This window comes from Fukomys damarensis, unplaced genomic scaffold, assembly GCF_012274545.1.
Source record: "Fukomys damarensis isolate Sample0158 unplaced genomic scaffold, DMR_v1.0_HiC HiC_scaffold_23, whole genome shotgun sequence".
Taxonomy (NCBI): domain Eukaryota; kingdom Metazoa; phylum Chordata; class Mammalia; order Rodentia; family Bathyergidae; genus Fukomys; species Fukomys damarensis.
Window position 1 is genome coordinate 35,890,283 of NW_022900935.1, and position 19,723 is coordinate 35,910,005.

General features: G+C 34.5%; 1 protein-coding gene across 4 annotated transcripts in view; it reads right to left on the reverse strand.

The window, feature by feature from the left end:
• The window catches only part of Mysm1 (Myb like, SWIRM and MPN domains 1), a 35,325-nt gene extending 15,916 nt beyond the window's left edge, over nucleotides 1–19,409 (reverse strand). For 2 of the 4 annotated variants that reach the window (XM_010610471.3, XM_010610470.3), the window contains exons 1-10: nucleotides 19,290–19,409; nucleotides 16,681–16,759; nucleotides 15,031–15,101; nucleotides 12,220–12,297; nucleotides 10,595–10,673; nucleotides 8,341–8,439; nucleotides 5,545–6,287; nucleotides 3,319–3,449; nucleotides 1,964–2,067; nucleotides 796–873 (exon numbers count right to left, since the gene is read on the reverse strand). In XM_010610471.3, the coding sequence (XP_010608773.1) occupies nucleotides 796–873; nucleotides 1,964–2,067; nucleotides 3,319–3,449; nucleotides 5,545–6,287; nucleotides 8,341–8,439; nucleotides 10,595–10,673; nucleotides 12,220–12,297; nucleotides 15,031–15,101; nucleotides 16,681–16,759; nucleotides 19,290–19,354 (1,527 nt within the window). In that variant the 5' untranslated portion in view covers nucleotides 19,355–19,409. Of the gene's footprint in view, nucleotides 1–795; nucleotides 874–1,963; nucleotides 2,068–3,318; nucleotides 3,450–5,544; nucleotides 6,288–8,340; nucleotides 8,440–10,594; nucleotides 10,674–12,219; nucleotides 12,298–13,658; nucleotides 13,754–15,030; nucleotides 15,102–16,680; nucleotides 16,760–19,289 lie in introns of those variants that run through there. The other 2 variants (XM_010610473.3, XM_010610474.3) reach the window with 2 other exon arrangements.
• Between the last annotated feature and the right edge of the window lie 314 nt (nucleotides 19,410–19,723).

The window sequence follows — 19,723 nt, forward strand, 5'->3', positions numbered from 1 at the left end:
TAAAATAGAAAAAGAGATTTCAACCAAAAAAAATAAAAAAAAAAAAAAAAAGCCTAGAAGAGTGGTTAGGTATGATACTGGGGACCAGGACCAGGGGGAGGGCAGGAAACTAATATTCTAACATTTACTGAGTAGCATGTGTATGCAGGTTTGCTGAGTATCTAATATTAAGACTTTTATACACTTCACTTATTTCCTAACAAAAATCCTTTCAGGGAAGATTAGCCATACTTCATAAATTAAAAAAAAAAAAAAAAGAGTGATTCATTGAAGTTAAGTAGTTGTTCTCAGTAGTACATATCTATTCATTCACTCCTTTTCAGGGAACTGGATGGGTATAACAAATTATCTATTTAGAACATGTATGTGCATGCATTTATACAAATGTACACTATGTACTGCCTATGTTCTTTTTAGAACCCTAGTTTTTATTAATAGAAGCAACACTTCAATATCTGTAATTCAGTATGCCTAATGTTTAGAACATTGTAATTGTCGTATCAGAACACCATCCAGTAAGTGTTTAATGAAATAAACTGGGCGTAGCTCTTGTACTCTGGCATATATCCTTAACTAGAGATGGGAATGCAAAGCTAAAGAATCCAAGTTCTGAAAATGAATGAAACTCTTAGCCTTCCACTATGCTGCTTATTGGCAACTTTTAGACCAACAATTAAAATTATTAAATATAATTGAGAATGCAGGAAGCAGGTGTAACACAGATAACATTCAGATAAACAAATGTACATTGACAGAAACAGCTTTCATGGAGGAGCTGTGTGAAAGGCAAGTTACCTCAAACGTCTGTCCTTCTAAATCCTTTGCATCACACCAGTTTCCCCATGGGTCCCGGACTCTCCGCCTCCTAGTGCGCTGTGGCGAGAATAAAAGCAACAGGAGAAGAAATCACGGTCTATTCATATCCAAAACAAAAGCCACAATTACCTAAAAAGTATGAATCTCTGTAAGTATTGTGATCTGACTGTCAACCGCTCACTAAGCCTCGCTAATTCAGTCAACACTCTGCACAGCAATGCACCACTTCCCGGCCAGTTCAAGGTGAGAACGCTGACATAGGTGAGCAGGTGTGGGCCATGGAGGCACAAGTGCTGCTGTTTATCTGCCATTTTACTTGCATTTCTTCAATTTTCATTTCTAGTCACCACATAGGAGCTATGACACTCAAGACAAAAATATTTTTAAGAAGTACTTTAACCACCAAAAAAATGGTTTTTCTCTTAAGCACACGTGGTAAAAGATATTGTAAACTAGAAGCAAAATTACATCTTAGCTTTAGAAAAGTTTACCAATTTAACACAAACACAGAAAAATTAAAAAAATTTGTTGAATATAGTATTAATATCCAGTTCTAAAAATTTCAATATTGAGGCCTTTAAAATGGACCAGACTGCTAAAGGGCAGTGTGTGGCCTGGTACCATATCCAGCTACACAATAAATCTAGGCACAAATGGTTCACAAACTAAATCCTGACAAAAACAGCCATTCTATCATTTTTTTTCCCATTTATTTCAGTTAATATCAATTTTAGGTATATACAAAACTAATAAGATCATACTATGATTGTTTTATAAAAGACTCACTGATTCTAAAAATTAAAAACAAAGACTACTCCAAAACGTTAAGAATTAAGGTAAGAATTTTTAATGACACAAAAATGAAAGAAAACCAAATTTTACTGTTTAAAAAAGATTTATAATTCAAAACCACGCAGCACAAGACCATTTTAGCAAAATATATAGCTCTACATAAAATTTGGTAGTGAATTTTGAAGGTTTTATAGCTTGTTTTGCCTCATAAACCCACATGAAATTGAAGAGAAGACAGAAAAGCAAATGGTGAAGTACAAGAGAAAAGACATTCATTCAGTAAGGGGCACTTAAAGGGAAGCAAGCATTCCTTCCTATATGGGGAAGAGCAATGTGGAGAAAGACAGCTGCTTACCATAGACTGCAGGTGCTGGGCAAGCTGGTATGCTTCTACAGCATCTCTTCTGTCTCTGACTCGAACTTTATCAACTGGTTGTGGCCTATTATACACAGCCTGTTCTATTGGAATTCAAGGAAGATAAAACAATCTATTATTGTATGAAAGTCACTGGTTAAATAGAAAGACACATCTATATAAACTATAGATGAGCTCTTAGGATGCTTACTCCACAATCCTATATATGACACGCTACTCAGTAGTTCTCAAGTAATGCTATTATTATAAAGACAATAAAATGGGATTATTTAGGAAGCAAGAAATTTGTTAATTTCTTACTAAACAAGTACTGAATCTACTCTGCTAACTCTGGTAGCTTAATTCAGAAAACATGACTTCACTTTCTATTAGTGGCAGATGAGGGAGCTAAATGCTGTCATTATCCTGAAACGCTACTCTCAACATATGGAATACAAGGCTTTGGGCAAACCAAGCCACTTATGTGAAGGACAGACCCAAGACGGACTATAAATTCTCTCTATATAAAATGAGATCATGTGTCAGGAAAGTTTTCTGGTTAATCATCTCACTTATATATACCAAAAAAAGCATACTGCTCTGAAACAATGGGTTATAAGGTTCTACCTATTACTATGCAAGAGCTTTCTTCAAAAAGTTGGTGTTAATTCAATAGGCAGAATATACTTTGAAATGTATATCCTCATCCATTTTAAATTTGGAAAAAACTAAGTGAAAGAAACGTACATTAAAATATTTTGGTGTTTCTGTAACACATACATATAGAAACCCATAAATTACATCCTTTATTTAATCATTGCTAGACAGGATTTCTAGCACAAATACAGAACAGGTTAAATAACCCTTTTCTGAAATTCTTGGACCAGAAATACTTTAGATTTAGGATTTACTTGGATTTTGGAATATTTGTATAGAAACATCCCCAATATCTGAAAATTTTTAAGCGCATGTTGGCCTCAACTGTTTTGTTTTTTTGAGACAAGGTCTCATCACTATGTAGTTCAGGATGGCCCTAAACTCAATGTGTTTGTAAATTACGTGGGATACTACTGGACTTTCAATAAAATTATTCTATTATCAGAGAAAGAAATATATTCTTAATTTATTTCTATTGCTTTAATCAAACATTTTCCCACTGAAAGTATATTACTTCAATTCTCATTGCAAGTCAAAGGAAAACAGTTTCATCAGCAGAAATCTGTTTTACAGCAAAAATCTTAACACATCTGTAACGTTACAGTATCTCGTAAATCTACTTGAATTCTAATCATCACAGAAGTTAACTGTAAAAATAATAAATGGTGAGTAAAAAAATGATAGGCTTTTGTTTTTACCACATCCAAAATTGATTGCTCCTATCAACTCCAGGTATGTATGAATCCGTCCGATGCAATTAACATCCCCACAGTTCTTCAGGCCAGGGCGTACTGAGGTCTTATTTAAGTATTTTGGTTTGCATATCTTCCTAATAAAGAGACAGAAGTACAATTATTTTGGATGAATAAAACCATGAAAAAAGACTTCTTCTAATTTCTGAAATATCTTAACATTTTATTCACTTGCAATGGGTAAATATGTGGTAAATACAACATGATATTCAAGTATTTTGTTTCAGAAATAAAAAAATCTTTAAAACACACATAACTTATAAGTACCTGCACGGTGTACTTTTTTTTTTTTTTGGTACCAGGAATTGGACTCGGGACCTTGCACTTGCAAGGCAGGTGGCAGAACCACTGAGCTAAATCCCTGGTCCCTCACAGTATAATTTTTACAAGTATTACTCTTTTCCCAATATTAAACTCATTAGATTCCAGTGTTCCCTGGACCCTGAAATTAGTTCCAGCATTCAAATTTCAACTGAGTCTAGGCAACTTACTGACTTCACAAGACCCTGCCTCAAAAGACAAAATTCAAAAAAGGGATGAGGATATAGCTCAGTGCAGAGGCCCTGGGTTCAACTCCCAGTACAGGGAAAAGGGCGGGGGGGAGCTTATTTATGTATAGATTCAAATTCAAGTCCAGAAATCCGGATCTTTGACTAAAAAGGGCACTGTCGACAACAGAAGCAACGTATTTACAAGCACACACCAAGTTCTGGAGATCAAGCCTAAGTCTTGATGTATGCTAGGCAAGTATTCTACAACTAAGCTATAACTTCAGCTACTAGATTTATTAATTTCTACTGTAATTCTTAGATTTACTTACTCTAGCTTTGCCAGCAATGTCCTTTATTAGCTATTTTACAAATGTTTAAAAGCTTTGTTAGAAAATGTAAGTGATACAATCAACAAGCATATATTTATCAAATTAATAAAACCAAGGTAGTTTATAAATCATAAAATTCTGAGGACAGTTTCTCAACTATAATATACAACTTTGTTTTATTTGTAAATACAATACTTCAAAAATATTATACAAAAAGAAAATGAGAAAGAACATAATGTTTGAAGGTCATATCAAACTAATAATGTATTTGGATTATCAGTCTGTGTTGCATAAATTATTTCATATCCTTTTTTTGCTGTCATATATATGTACATTTGAAGTTTTTATTTAGTATCTTCATTTCTTGTCATGTATGTTTGCAATCTTTAATTTAAAAAAAAGCTTTGTATTTATTTTTAATCATGATGCCAATAAATATTAAGTGATTGCTTTCAGTGTTAAACAAAAATAGACACTAACTATAAGGGATTCCAAAGGAATCAAGAAACTCCCCCAAACTATGAAAGAAATAAATTCATTTAATAAAACATTTACTGAATATATTTAATGTAACATGCTAGACAGCACAATAGTAAGAGAAAACTTAATAATCTCATTTTAGAAATGAGGAAACAAGAATGCAGTGTGATTACAGCACTCAAGAAAGTGACAGAAACAGGATCTAAGTACAGATACTACAAATTAGGTATTCAGCTATGTCACACAGATTATTTCTTAATCGCTATTTTATTCTATGACTAGTTTTGTTTTCTACACATCAGGCACTGTTCTAGGTTTTAGGGACATAGAGATAAACAATTTAAAGTTCCTGACCTCAGAGACTTTATGCTCCAATGGGGAAGACCATTAATAAATCAGTGAATAATATATACCACATTGTCAGTGAGCAACAGTGCTAAAAAGAAAAAGTAAAAAGGATAAGGGGATAGAATATGATAAACACACACAGACTATATACTAGATAGGGTGTTTAGGGAATGCCTCCCTAAACAGAGACCAAATCTAAAACCTAAGTCCTCTGAAGTTCAGGGAAGGGAAAATCTGCAGTCTAAAAGAGATCCTTTCAGAGAAAAGTTCCTATTTCACTGTATCTTAGAAAGAAAAGGAAACAAACTACACAAAGACAAGAAAACAGCACCCACTCATCTTGCGAACTACGGTAAATGACTTAGAAGACCACTGCCACCTACAGGATCTATACAAAGGTGTCTCTTGGTGATACGTGAAGTTCCTGGGGGTTGCTACAGCAAAATCCAAAAGCCTGAATAGGCCTATTTAAAATACTTTTGGGCATCAGGGTTTTAAAGCAGAATTTAAAATATAATTCTTACCATTGATCCAAAATGTAATTTCTAATTTTAAAATAGCGCTCTGGTGTCTTAGTTTGGCGCCCCTCAAAAAACTCAGGAATTGCTTGTTTTTCTTCTTCTTGAATGATATTTCTATCTATTTCTACTTCTTGTTCTGGTGGCTTAAGCTCTTCTTCCTCATGGCTCTCCTCCACCACTTGGCAAGAAGAATGAAAAAGCACTTCATTAGCACTTGTATCTTTCTGAATTTCACAAGGCTCGGAAGAAGGCCACAGCCTGGCATCATCTATTACTATGTTTCCATCATGCAATTTATTATGTTTCTGATCATTTAACTCAGCTGAGTTTTTGCCATTGCTGCTCTGTTTTCCAGTCCACACTGTGTTTTCTGAGCTTGAATGTGTTTCCATTTCGTCTTGCTTTATATTATGAAGATACTCCCTGGAAGACTGGGAAAAGGGACTTTCCTGGGGTATGCATTCTCCTCGACTGGTTTCATGGATTTTACTATTAGGACTGTCAGATGAGAGACAATTGTTAGGGTTCTTTTGTGGTGTTGGAGCAATCAACTCATCTGACTCATCTGTGATGTCTACCTCTTCATCATCAGATAACTTTTCAATCCTTACAGCATTCAAATTAGGATCAATACAACCCTTTAAACATGATGGCATCTGGGCTGCTGTCCCTTTATCTTCATTTTCAACTTGACAATCACTGCTGCTCTTCTCATTTTGTGTTTCTTTCTCAGGACCCAATTTTACCTTTTCAAAAGTCAGAACAAAACCCCCATGACATTAGACATAAAATATTAAGCTGAGTTCATGTCAACAGCACATTAAATCTGCATTATGCTTTTTAGATATGGGTTTAGAACTGCTTTAAAATATAAAAGATCACCATTTTAAAATCCCACAAACATGTAACTCAGTCATGATCAAATAGTCATGATCTAGAGAGCTACAACTTTTTAAAAACATTATTCTTCTAAAATATGGTCTGGCTCAGATCAATTATAGAAAATGAACCAATAACTTTCATACTAAAGTGTTCTACAAGGTACTAGTTTATTTACAGAGGCATATTTTTCACATCTGATAACTTCATTTCTTGTAATGGTAAAATAATCCTTACTTGGATGAATCAACCTCACATATTCTAAAAACAAAATCTTTTTGGCAGGTTCATTTAATGCAGCTTCAATATTACACACTTTATATTTGAAGCCATGAAACTGTCTTCAGTATCTGCTACCCCATAAATATCTGGTAATATAATAAGACAATAAAAGTCAATTAGTAAATATCACTTGAAATAAAAATCTTTATAACAAAGTTTTTCAAAGATCTTCTAAATGATTACCATCCCAAGATCGCTCTCAGTAAGCAATCATAGATCCTTTACCACACAGAATCCCAGGATAGTGTATATGAAGCTAACTCACTCACTATGCAGAGAACCGGTAGCAGGAGGGAAAAGGAAGTCTGGCTATATGGTTTGAAACAGCCTTTAACAACCTTCCTATATATTTGCAATCTCCTGGTTTTTGTTGTTTTGTTTTTGGTGGAAGGGGGAGCCACACATATAAGTAATCACTCCACCACTGAGAACACCGCCAATCCCCTAGTCTGTTTTTAATCTTAAAAATTAGAATCAGATTTTTGCACTAGATTTCATAAAACACTAATGTCTATAATAATACCAAAATATCCTTTTCCAAGTCTTTTGAGTACAACTGACACTCCCACTGGTCACTCCATGGTCCAGTTTGAGAGGCATGGTGCTACAAATAACTGAGTTTAATACCTGAACCCCAGTAAGCTACTATGAAATTGCTTTTGTTAGCTTGATGATGAGGGAGGAGATGACTGATGTGATATGAACCCATTCCATATGTACCACTTATTCCAAGTTAACTAAATCTTGAACACAAGGTAGAGCAGATTATTTACATGAAAAATATCAAATTTCAGCTAGAACATTTCCAATTTTTATATGATTTGTTCCTAGAGCTATAGGTTTAAAAATTCTAAATATCAAAACTTTACAACTGAATACAGCACAAATTACTTGAAAAGAGAAGGAATTAGACCATAACTACATTTTCTGTATACTATAGTTTAGTAAACTTTTCAGACAATTCATAACAATTATAAAACCTCCATTGCCATTAAACAGATTTCAGGATCACATTACCATTTATGTAAACACCAATGAATGTAAGTATTTAAAAAAGAAAAGATATTTTCCAGAGGAAAACAGTAAGACCTCTAAGGGATACCTTTTCTCTTAGGGATACTATTTTCTTCATAGAACATTTCTGAATAATTAATATTTCTCCATTTAATTGTAAGAAGTTAAATGGGATAATATGGCATCTATTTTTTTTCCTCATTGAGTTTATTGGTACATTTTAGGTATACAGTACAGTTACATTCATTATTGGGATCATGCACTTTTACATGACAGGTCTTGGTAAAAAGCATCACAGACATTGTAGCAATTATGTTGATGATGTCTTTTTTTTTTTTTTCTTTCTTGTACTGGGGATCAAACTTAGGTCCTTTCGCTCGCGAGGCAGGGAGGGGAACCACTGAGCTAAATCCCCGGCCTGGCATCTATTTAATAGCAACACTGAAAACAGAAGATATGCTATATTAAAAATAAACATCTATATAGTTTTACAATATGAAATATTTTCTCCTATATAACAGTAAGATTTTATTTAATGCCTCCATTAAATAAGTACTTCTGCTTACTCATTTTTCAAAATTCTAAACAATGTCATTATTTACTAGGTATTTGTATCCTGTTTACCTTATTTTTAAAGTACTGTCTGGCATAACTCCTCACTTGTAAAACAGTGCGACTTCCAATGAGCTTTGCAATTTTGGTCCACCTTCGACCAAATTTAGTCTGTGATTAAAGTTAAAAAAAAAAAACAAAACCTTTTGATTAGCTTTAATTACTGTTTTAAAAGCAAATGTCACATTAAAAACACACTGAAAGAAAAATTCCTTTAAAAATTATTTTTATATCTAAGATCCATCAGTTCTGTTACCTAATTATATGAATTCCTATTGCACATTATGATGTTCTATATCTAAAATATATATTTTAAAGAAATATGTGCCCAAGAGGGATGCAAGTTACATTTTCCATTTATAGGATCAAGTGAATCTATTTTGCACAAATTATAAGTTGTTTTTGCGCCCAGATTCTATATTTCACAATATCCAGTGTCTCCAGAGTTTTCTTCTATGCAGATATTAGTCAAATGACTACCTCCTTTCGTTTCCCTTTTTTTTTTTTTTGGGAGGGAGTGTGTCTTTCAAACAAGGTCTGAGTCACTCAGTTGCCCAATCTGTTTGAACTTTCCATCTTCCTATCTTAGCCTCTCAGGGTGCTGGGATTACAGGCACCATCATGCCTGGCTCATATGGGCAATTTCTTAAAATTCAAAGTATTTCTGGGGAAACTAATAGTATAAATTATTTAAGATTAACAAGCAGGTGAGATTACCTTAGTGAAGAATAAGTTCTACTTATAATAATGGTAGTTTAGAACACTTTTGGAGAAAAGAGAGTACTGGATAAAGTAATTATTTGGGAGAGTAGGGGCTTGTATACTAAAAAAGTGGGATGAAACACCAAAAGACGGGCAAAGAAAACATGTGACAATTTCAAAATGAAAAAGGACAGACCTATGTGAAGAAAAGAGAGAATCGTCCTTCACCATTCAGAACCACATAGTTCCTTTCTCCCAAGCCCAAAAGAATTCAGTCTGTAAGCAAACTGCATCAATGGGTTGAAAAGTTGGAGAAACAACCAGTAATTCCATGTTTTTTGTGCAGAAAAACATTCTAATTTTAAAAATGTCTTAAAATAGATTTCCATACATCTCTAACAACTACACATTTGCTTATATAGACACAAAGTAACTCTGGAAGGATATGACACCAATTACCTCAGAAGTGAGAAAAGTTAACAACACCTTATAACTTTAGATAGCTTTTGATTCTGAACATGCAAATGCAGGACCCATAATTATTGCCAATGCCAGTAATAATAACCAAAACATGAACCTTAAAGTTCACAAGCCACTTGCATATGTTTGTATATACATACATATATATATATAGTATCTGGTCTCTGACAAGGGTAAAACATCAAAAGTTGTCAGCAGAGGTAAATAAATAGTCAACTAAAGTTAGGTTATCATGCAATAGATGGAAATACCAATATAAAAAAAAATCACCAGTACAGAAAAACATCCTTAAAGATAAAAACCTCAAGTTTATATATTTACATAAAAACATCAGTATATGCAGGTAACATGATGTAACAAGAAAATATAAACATTTCATTATCCGTAGAAATGTTTAAAGATATTCTGATTTGTATTTACACAGCTTAAGTATTATACAAATATTGTAAATATACAAATACAGCTGGTTTCCAATTTAATTATTACAATACTTACTGAATACTTTAAAAGAAAATGTATAATGAACCCTTGAAAGCTTAAAAAATTCCTGAAAATTGTATTAAAGATTTCTTCATATTGAGTATTTTCAGAATTAGAACCAGTACACATATTTTTCCATCATATAACTTAAGTACATTTAAGCATGTAAGAGATCTCAGTGGAATACTCATGTAACAGTAATGTTTCTGGTCTTCAAATATATGCACTGAAAAGTCTGGGCTGTGTACACAATAGCAAATAATTAAAACAACAACAACTCAGCTGATCACCTATTTTCAAACATACAAGGTTTTTTTTTTTTTTTTTGGGCTTTGAGAAAAACATCAGATAAATATTTTGCCTTTTCATCTAGGCAATTGGTGATTTCTTGGATTTAATCAATACCCAAAATATTGATCCAAATCTATTTTAGTACCTTAGATCTAAGAAATTATTTTGCATTACACTATAAATATTACTCTATAAAAAAACTAGTTATTTTAATTATAACTTAAAACTCTGGTTGCTACAAGTTAACCTTATAACTTTATCAGTATTTGCTTCTAGAATCATTTTACTATAAATTAAAAATCGCTCTATTTACCAGCCCTTGTTCAAACAGCTCTTTTTCTTCTATCGTCCACTTTACTGAGTAACTGGCTGGTTTTGTAGGAGATTGTACCCTAAGGGGGAAAAAGAGGAATTGCAAAAAATTTTTCTGAAACGGAACATTCTATATTTATGCAGCTAAAGGTTACAGATAACCATGGGCTAAATTCAATACTTTTGAGTCTAAGAATTAAAAAAAAAAAAAATTGCTGCAGCCTCTATCTGGGAGGAGAAGTTTACCGTTAGGTATCCCTATTCAGGATGACAGAGCCCCAAAACACAAAATCATTGGGTCTGAGTGAGAGTAACACTAAAAGACAGCCAAGGAAGCCAGTATGATAAACAAATACGTAGCTCCACTTCTACTGAAGACAAAGCAGCAGTTGTTAACACATTCCCAAATCCTCAAAGGCATGTAAGAGTTTCAAATAATTCCAGATATATCTCTTTGGCTCTCATGTGTAAATCCATGTACATATTCAGCAAGAAAAGTAACAAAGCTATGGCACTAACTTACTGTTTTTAAAATTCAGTGTCTTGAGAAATATACCACACTGATGAAGCTCACTAATTTAATTAAGCCAAGTATCTTTCCATTAATCTACTTCATCACTGTTTAAATACAAAACCAAAGGCTGTGCACTGCTCAAACTGCAAATACGTAAGTTTACTCTTCAGCATGCAAGTTTGAAAACACTAAATAATGGCAATGTTTTACCAATCATCAGGAAAGGCAGACACTCTTCATTTAACGACCAAGTTCCAGACACAGAACGAGGATGTTAAATAAATTGGTCAGTTAATGAAGAATTGTATATAGTACGTACACTGCAATAATCAAAGAAACAGTCAAAGGAAACTCCCAAGTAGATGACTTTGCTTTTATTTGTATAACTGTTACATGCAGTACTATAATGTATAAAAGGAACATAAAACTATAGTACTACATAATCAGCAAAAACTGCAGTGCTGTATAAACAAGGTGCACTGTATAAAAAGATACTGAGGCCCCCAAACAAGATGTACAGAACTCTACAAAAAGAAAAGACTGGTTGTAAGACCAATGGGTAGGTTTTAAGTCCAAATAACAAGCTTCAGTCGCAAGTCCAAACAATTGTTAAATAGGTAGGTCATTAAATGAAGACTATACATAGTTAATTTGTCTAAATAATTCTTGAAAGCCAAATTCAAATTACAATTTTGTTCAAAATAATTTAAAATTAGCTGACAGCAAAAATCAAGTCAACTCATACTATATTAGATAAAAATTTCCCCCAAATCTATAGGAAACCATTTTTTCCATAATGTTGTGAATTGCTTCAACAGGGCCATAAGAGAAAAACTGACAATGTAAAATTATATTCATCACATTCCAACATCTATACAAAACCCTTATTTTATATTTTGTTTATTTTTTAATCAAAAGGACTTTTCTCTTCAGGCCAACTATAATGTTAAAAAATTCTAGGATAATTCTTAACCAATCAAAAAGGTTTTAAAAACATAAATACAAACATGATTTTTTTTTGTATTGTGCACAGTATACTACGTGAAAAAAGGAAGCTTGTGAAGAAATTATGAAAGTGCAATTTAGACTTTAATAGTTTAAGCTGATTGTACCTGTTCATGTATTTTTTATTATCTTCTTTTTGAGCAAGGCAGAATTTTCCTCGAAGAGATTTTTTAGATAAATAATACCTGTGTAATTATTAAGGAAACTTCAAAAATTATGATAAAAATACTTATACTTTACAGGTTTTGTTATTTGGATTAGTACAAGTAAAGCCATATACCTGCAAAAAATGTGTTACATAAAAGGTAGTTTTTCTTATCTTTCTATTAGAAGTGACTAAGAAAAAATATCCTCAGTGTTGAACATGTTGACAGTGGGTTCAGAATTCTTATCTTGATACTGGGTGGCTATCATTTGAATTCAATTGTTCCTGCTGGCTTGAACCACCAATGATACTTTCATGACTAGCCCATCTGGCATCTTGTACTGCTTCTCAGGGAATCTCTGATTACAATAATGTAAAGAAAAGTGTTGATTTAGCAGGCCATATGTAACTGCATTTCAGTTCAAGGAAAACATTAAAATGGTATAAAAATTATAATACAGGTAATGTTTGGTAAAGCAGTTGTAAACACATATTAATAAGCAATTGGTGTTCATAAAATTTCCATGTTAAAACTTAGATGACCAATAAACCATTCATGAATGTAAATAAATTTCTTTTAATGAAATAAACTTGATTATTGTAATAATTTTTAATTGCTATGAACAGTGTTAATATTTATATTTGGGCAGTAATTATTCAAATTCAAGCAACTAACTAGATTGGGTCCATTTATAGACTTTTTATTAATTTTATTAGTAAAAAGACCAATAAAAGTGATTGGATCTAGTTGTACCATCAATGAGACAGTCATACACATACCACTGATGGTTCAAGCCAGAAGGAATGTGTGATATATCCCTTTTCTTAAAATATTCAAGGAATATAAAAGATGAATTTGATCAATTGTCTAAGCTAATTTGGCATATTTGTTTCCATATTTCTAAAGGTAACAGAAGAGTTCTTTAATATCCTCTACCCTATTAAAAATAAAAAAATACTTAAATCAAATCTACCAAAGAGCCCCCTCTCAAGTCCTTGAAACCAGGCCACTGCAATACCAGAGTCTTCATTTAAAAAGTATTTAGTGACTTATACCATGTATGTGTGTATTGTGTATGTACATCAGCTTTTAGGCCAGGTACTATGTGAGGACAAAAATATAAATACATTATACACACCATGCTTGTCTTTTAAATAACCTCTCTTTTTATTTGTTTCCATATCTGGCAAGAAACAAGTGACCATTGTAAGTGTTCATTAATCTAATTTAGAACTGTGTTGTCCATACAGTAACCACTAATCACACTGACTTCTTAGCACTTGAAAACACAGAATGATGAGGAGTAATATAAAAATAAAATGTACGCTGGATTTCAAAGACTTACTACAAACAAATCAAACAAACACAAGATTTAACACAAATAATGAAAATTAACATACCATTAATAATACTTCCATATGAATTCAAAGTATATTTTGGAATTTTGTTGTTTTGTTTTGTTTTGAGATATTGTCTTGTTCTGTAATTCAGGTTGGCCTTGAACTCACTATGTGGCCCAGGTTGGCCTTAAACTTGTGGTGATTCTTCTGCTTCAGGCTCCCAAGTGCTGGGATTACAGGTGTGCACCATCATGCCTGGGTAAAGTACTTTATATTAAGAACATATAAATAAGATGTATTAATAAGATGAATTCATCTGTTCTGCTTTTAAATGAGACCATTAGGAAATTTTAAATTACATGTACTTCTCAGTAGTAATCTAGGTTATAAGCCCAAAGTTTAGGGAGAGTTACAGAATAGGAAAGCCTAAACGGGTATGGTAACTAAAGGTAGAGACAAACTAAGATCACCACAGCAATAAACGGAAATAGATTCCTTCTTTTAAGTAGGTTAGAAATCCAAGAAATGTAGGAAGAGTTAAACCAGTATTAAAATTATTAACCTGTATAATTTATAAAATCAGAAATTGTTTTGTTCAATCCTCTCCTTTTTACATGTAAGAAAACAGATGAAAGAAATGAGGAAGAAGACAGAGGATGGACCGTGTTAATAAGGACCCAAAACTTGTGGGGAAAAAAATACTCCTCCTATAGAATTTGCTTTGTGCTTTAAACTTAAGGCTCCTTCTACATAACGTACCCATAAATTACAGGGTAAAAAGTCAGAAGAACTTTTACATATTCTAATTCTATGTCCCTAGACAAATAAACATCTCTGAGTTTCAGCTTATATGACTTTGAAAATTCAAGGTTGGATTTAAGCCTCCAATGGACTTAAGTACTCTGTAATTTCCACTCATAGTCACATAGTATAGTGACAGGAACTCAGAAACATGAGTCAGATCTAGACTCAGCAGTAAAACAACCTAAGTAATAAAATGCTGCTTTTTGTATGGATAAGTAACATATTACACTGCAGCCAGCTGTAGCCAAATAATATCCATTTAATGATTACATTAGCCTTTTCTATAGATCATATGCATCATAGGGAATTTGTACATGTACATCTTGTTTTTTCTTTTTTCCCCCATTCCTTTCCCCTCCCTTCTTTCCATATTTATAGAAACTGTTTCCATTTTTTTCTTCCATACTTTTAAAAATCTCCTTTCCCTTCCTTCCCTCTCTCCTCCCTTGTTTCCCTTTTCATTTGAACGTGTTCTTCCTACTTCCCAGCATCTGTTGTCCATTTGCTCCTTATTTACCCTTAAGATTTTTCACCTAAGAGAAATAACATATTTAAACCTGTGTCTTATTAATTTCACTTAAAACTATTAATTCTGAAATTTTTCTTCTTTCTAAACATTAAAGGATACTCTTCTTCCAATAACATTTTCTCAATGACAGCTCTGTTCTCTTCACTGATGGTGCTATCTAGAGTCCAAGGCTATTAAAAAAAAAAAGAAAACATATATAATTACTTTTTGTTAAATAAAAAAATATATAATGATTACAAACAAGCACAGCTACTATTTACTGAGCACACAGACATAACTTTGATTCTCATGATAAAACCATGAGATAGATGCTAATACTTCACAAACATCTACAGCACTACTTTCCAGTGGAAAGAGAAGAGAGTTTACATCCAATTCTATTAGATTCCAAGGTTCATGCTCCCACTTTTGGCAGGTAATAACAGATATTATATATAAAGAATTATTAGACATCATGCATTTGCTAGACAAACTATTTCCAAAATTCCCTAGCAGGTTTTTCTCTGTCATAATTTCCTGCGGATCACACTCATTTTCAACTCTCAAAGTGAAAAATTTCTGGCTCATGTCTCTTCTCTAGGCTTCAGACTGTTTGTTATATCCAACTGCTCACTCAAGATTTGCACCTGGATACCTAACTGGCTTCTCAGACTTAATCTATCACATATCTCCACTTGCTTCTCCCCTACCTTTCCAACTGTGTAAAAGGCAGTCCAGACACTCAAGTTACTCCATCTAAAAACTAAGGAATCACTGCAGATTCGTTTTCCCTCAATCTCCATACCCAATCCACCAACCACTTCTACCTCCAAAATATAAATCATGTCTATCCACTTCTGATTCTTCTGTGACTACGCGCAGGGCCCAGCCACCACCATTAAATCTTTGATGAATGCAAATGTTTCCTACTAGTTCCTGTAGCAACCCTTTTACTTCCTTCTAATCTAATCTTCACCACAGCACTCAAAGCAAATTTTATAAAACAACTGACATTTGCATAAAATCTATATGAAATGTTTTTGATCTCACCTCATTCACAATTAAATTCTTTTAGCATAATCCAACCCTACAAATACTGAATGACAATGGCTCTCTCCTCCCTTTCTAGCCTTGTCACATACTGTGACTCCTGTTGTTAATATGGCCTAGGTACAGATCTCTTTCAACTACAGATGCATTAGCTGGAATTCTTTCCTCCAGTCTTCATCCACCTATTCTCATTTCTTTTCAATTTAAATGTCACCTCAGAGCTTCCTTCACTGACAACTTGATCTCAAGTAGGATCCCTACCCAGGCACTCCCAATGAGCACTAATTTGCTTATCTCCTTCATAATCTATAATTGTTTATCAGGCAACTCCCCTTTGGAATATAAGGTCCTTGAGAGCAAGGCTATATCTGTCATGATTATAACTAACCTGGCCTAAGGTCTAACACACAATGTTCAATAAATAACTGCTAAATTAAGAAACAAATCCTGTGATAATCCCCATTTTTTACTTGAAGAAACCAAGTTTCACAAAAGTGACAGGGCAAGAATTTATACCTAAATATAGATGGCTGCAAAGTTGCTTTTCAACAAGCTATTTTTCAAAGTCAAAGAAGAAAGTTTCTTCTATTTTTAAACTATGAAAAATATTACTACATATGACCTCTGACTTTTGAGAAGTAGCGCTCAGTTAAAGAAGAGAGAGGCACAATGGGCAACGAGTAACAGTTTAAGTCAGTGAACATTTCATAAAATACTTACAATAAGGCCATTCGCATTTCTCCACGATGAATCAAGATAGTGTTCTTGTTGTAAAACTGATGCTGTATTTTCATCACTTCTGTAATAATTAAGGAAATGTGTATAAAAGTGGTATTATACGAGTCTGTGGCTATAACTCATACAGGACAGAGGCTGGCAGGTTGAGGTGCTATGTAAATAGTCCCTTTTCTCCCTTAACAAACAGATTTAACACTGCAGCAATGCCTCCTCTATTTCTGACCTGTGAGAAAAAAAAAAAAAACAAAACTCATGCACAGCAACTACAATATGTTCTGTGGCCATGAGCCAACACTTTAGTTTTGGTTGATAAGTATCCATATGAATATAAAAACTCATCTCTGCAATTACATCTTTTAGCTATAGCTAAACCATAAAAAAATCACTATCTGCTATCACCATTCTTAAAACAAAGAAAAAAACAAAACTTACATGGAAGAACAAAAGTAGAAAAACAACAGAAATTTTGTTAACTCATACAACTTGAAAAAAATAATGGGTTATCTGGAGGATTTATATGTACACAGAGGATCAAGAAAGGTGGCAGTAACTTATCTGTAAAGTATAATCACTGTGACCAGGAAGAGTGAATAAATTTGAAAGGGTATTTATACAGAATGAACAGCCCCTAATAATATGATATGGGGAGCAGAAGAAGGTAAAGGAAAGGAACAAAGTTTAACTTTATGCTTTGGGCGACTGATTTTTTTTTTTTTTTTTTAAGGAAGAGATTTAATTTGGCTCACAGACTTGTAGGGTTAGTGCTATTTGTTCGACTGTGAACAGTGGAGAATCAGGTTTCACGGGGAAAGTTTTATGAGACTGAGGTGTTTGTGGGTCATCCAAATGCTGATAGATTCAGAGTTGGGTCAATGAATTAGAAGTTTGGAATAAAGATTTGAGCTGGTGACAGATTTGGAGATATCGGCATGTGTTAGGCTGAACTTAGGAAACTGCCATTTTTGTAGGTCAAATACGTTAGAACACTGACAAAAACTTCATATGGATCAACCTAACAGAAATTAAGTCTTGAGAGATGGTATCACTAGCAGTGTGCTTTAAATTAACAGCCGAGGGCTCCCGATATACTCTCATCAGCTGTTCAGTACATACAGGTGCTATGTCACAAAACTGGAGTTCCAATACTTGGGGCACCATTCACTAAAACAAGGTACTACTCAAAACTAATAATCAGGTTAAAGGTCTTCCTTGTGTGAGACTAAGATTATACATACTATCTCTAAAGCTCAAGAAAATAGGAAGAGGAAAAGGAGAAAAATTAAATTCAACCAGAAAAATTAAACTATGTGACAGGTATAGAGCTAATGTCCTCAAATAATTGTGTTTCCAAGGCTAATTCACTGCTTTCTGTACTGTGGGTAAATTTCCTGCCCACTTAAATCAAGTACGCAAAAATCACTCGACCAAGACTGAAACATAAAACATGAACAATTACATTAAAGGCTGTTACAGTTAACTGCACAGTTTTGGACTGCTTTGTTTAAAAGCTTGAGGGTAAACGACTACATGAGTTTATCCTTCACATTTTTTATAATGTTTAATTTAGGGTTCACACTTTTCAATTCCATTACTTAATGCCTCATGGGCAGGGTTGAGGCTCTTTTCAATTAAGAGGTCCTGATAACATATTGGACTACATCAAACTGTCACTTTATAGGTTAAAAAAGGTCTAATATTGGTAACTTCGTATAGTTCAGCCTAGTAAGAATTTTTAGCAAAGTTGATAGTTGTAAGTAGCAAAGCTGACTGCATTTAGACTTCGTGATTCTTCCCAGTTTAGGCCTCTTCCATTACTAAAAGTCAAATTTCTTACTTGGAAAACAAGGAATCAAAGGAGATTCTGACTCCAAACCATACTAGCCTGTTCTGCAGGAATAAAGATTAAATACATTCTGATCCCTCGTACCATCCTTGAGAATGAAGCACACATGTATGAAATGGTAAAGCGCATTCTATTATTCTTTCATTTGATGTTCGCCTCAAACCTATGAGTTCATGATTCTCAGTATCTAACAAATAGTGTCTTGCAGGTCACACTGCTGCTAGAAACGGTAGGACCAGCAATTGCAGAAGAAAATTCAGAATGGTCCAACTCTGAAACCTGGCCACTTTCCTCTAAGTAAATCTGCCTCTCCGGAAGATTTTCACAACTATCGCTGTGGGGGAGAGAAGTTGACGCGACCCGTCCCAGGTCGCGCGGCTTGAGAGGAGGGAGAGTCTCTAAGGTACATTGCAGGACGTACCCTTGCTCCAGTTAGTTCAAGTTGGTGCTGGGGATTCTGAAGGGAATGGAGGAAAGCACCGAACTGCAGGAGCAAGGGCAAGGAGCAGGGAGAAAGCGGATTTCCACAGCGCGCAGTGAGAGGATAGGAAGCATCTGCGGTAAGGCCGGCCGGCAGGCTCCGGAAAGCGCGAGCCAACAGCACGGCGACTTCCGGGGTGGCGTAGACCGGGCCCTGCGGACCGCCTGCTGCTACCGGATTCCCTTCCCGAGCCCGCCGCTTTTCCCAAGCTTTCTCCTCGCATCCGAGACCCTCCCCGCCTGGCGACATCCAGTCTCTATGCCTCACCCTGGCTGTGCCGCCGACGCCACCACGTCCCCTTCAACATCCACCTCCGTCTCTTCGGCCGCCATGATACCGTCGGACTCCGTCAGTCCCCCAGGAGATCTCGTGAGAGGTTGCGGTCGGGGGCGGAGCCTATGTGTCACTGGGTGAGGTTTCCGGAGGAAGCGGTGCAGGGAGCCGCAGGGGGCACTGGTCCGGCTTTTCAAAGCTGTTTCTGGCGCCTCGTTTCGCTCCTGTGTAAAATGGGAATAGCAGCAAATATCTTTCTAGACTGATGAAAAAAGCCAAAACTATTTTGTGAACCGTCTAAGTGACAATCAGGAGGATCAGGAGGGCCCTTTGTTAAGTCTTTCTCTAAAGAAAGGGTCATTTATCGCTTACCTGAAGGGAAACTGACTTCTATTTCAACAGTCGACAAAATATAATATTATAAAAAA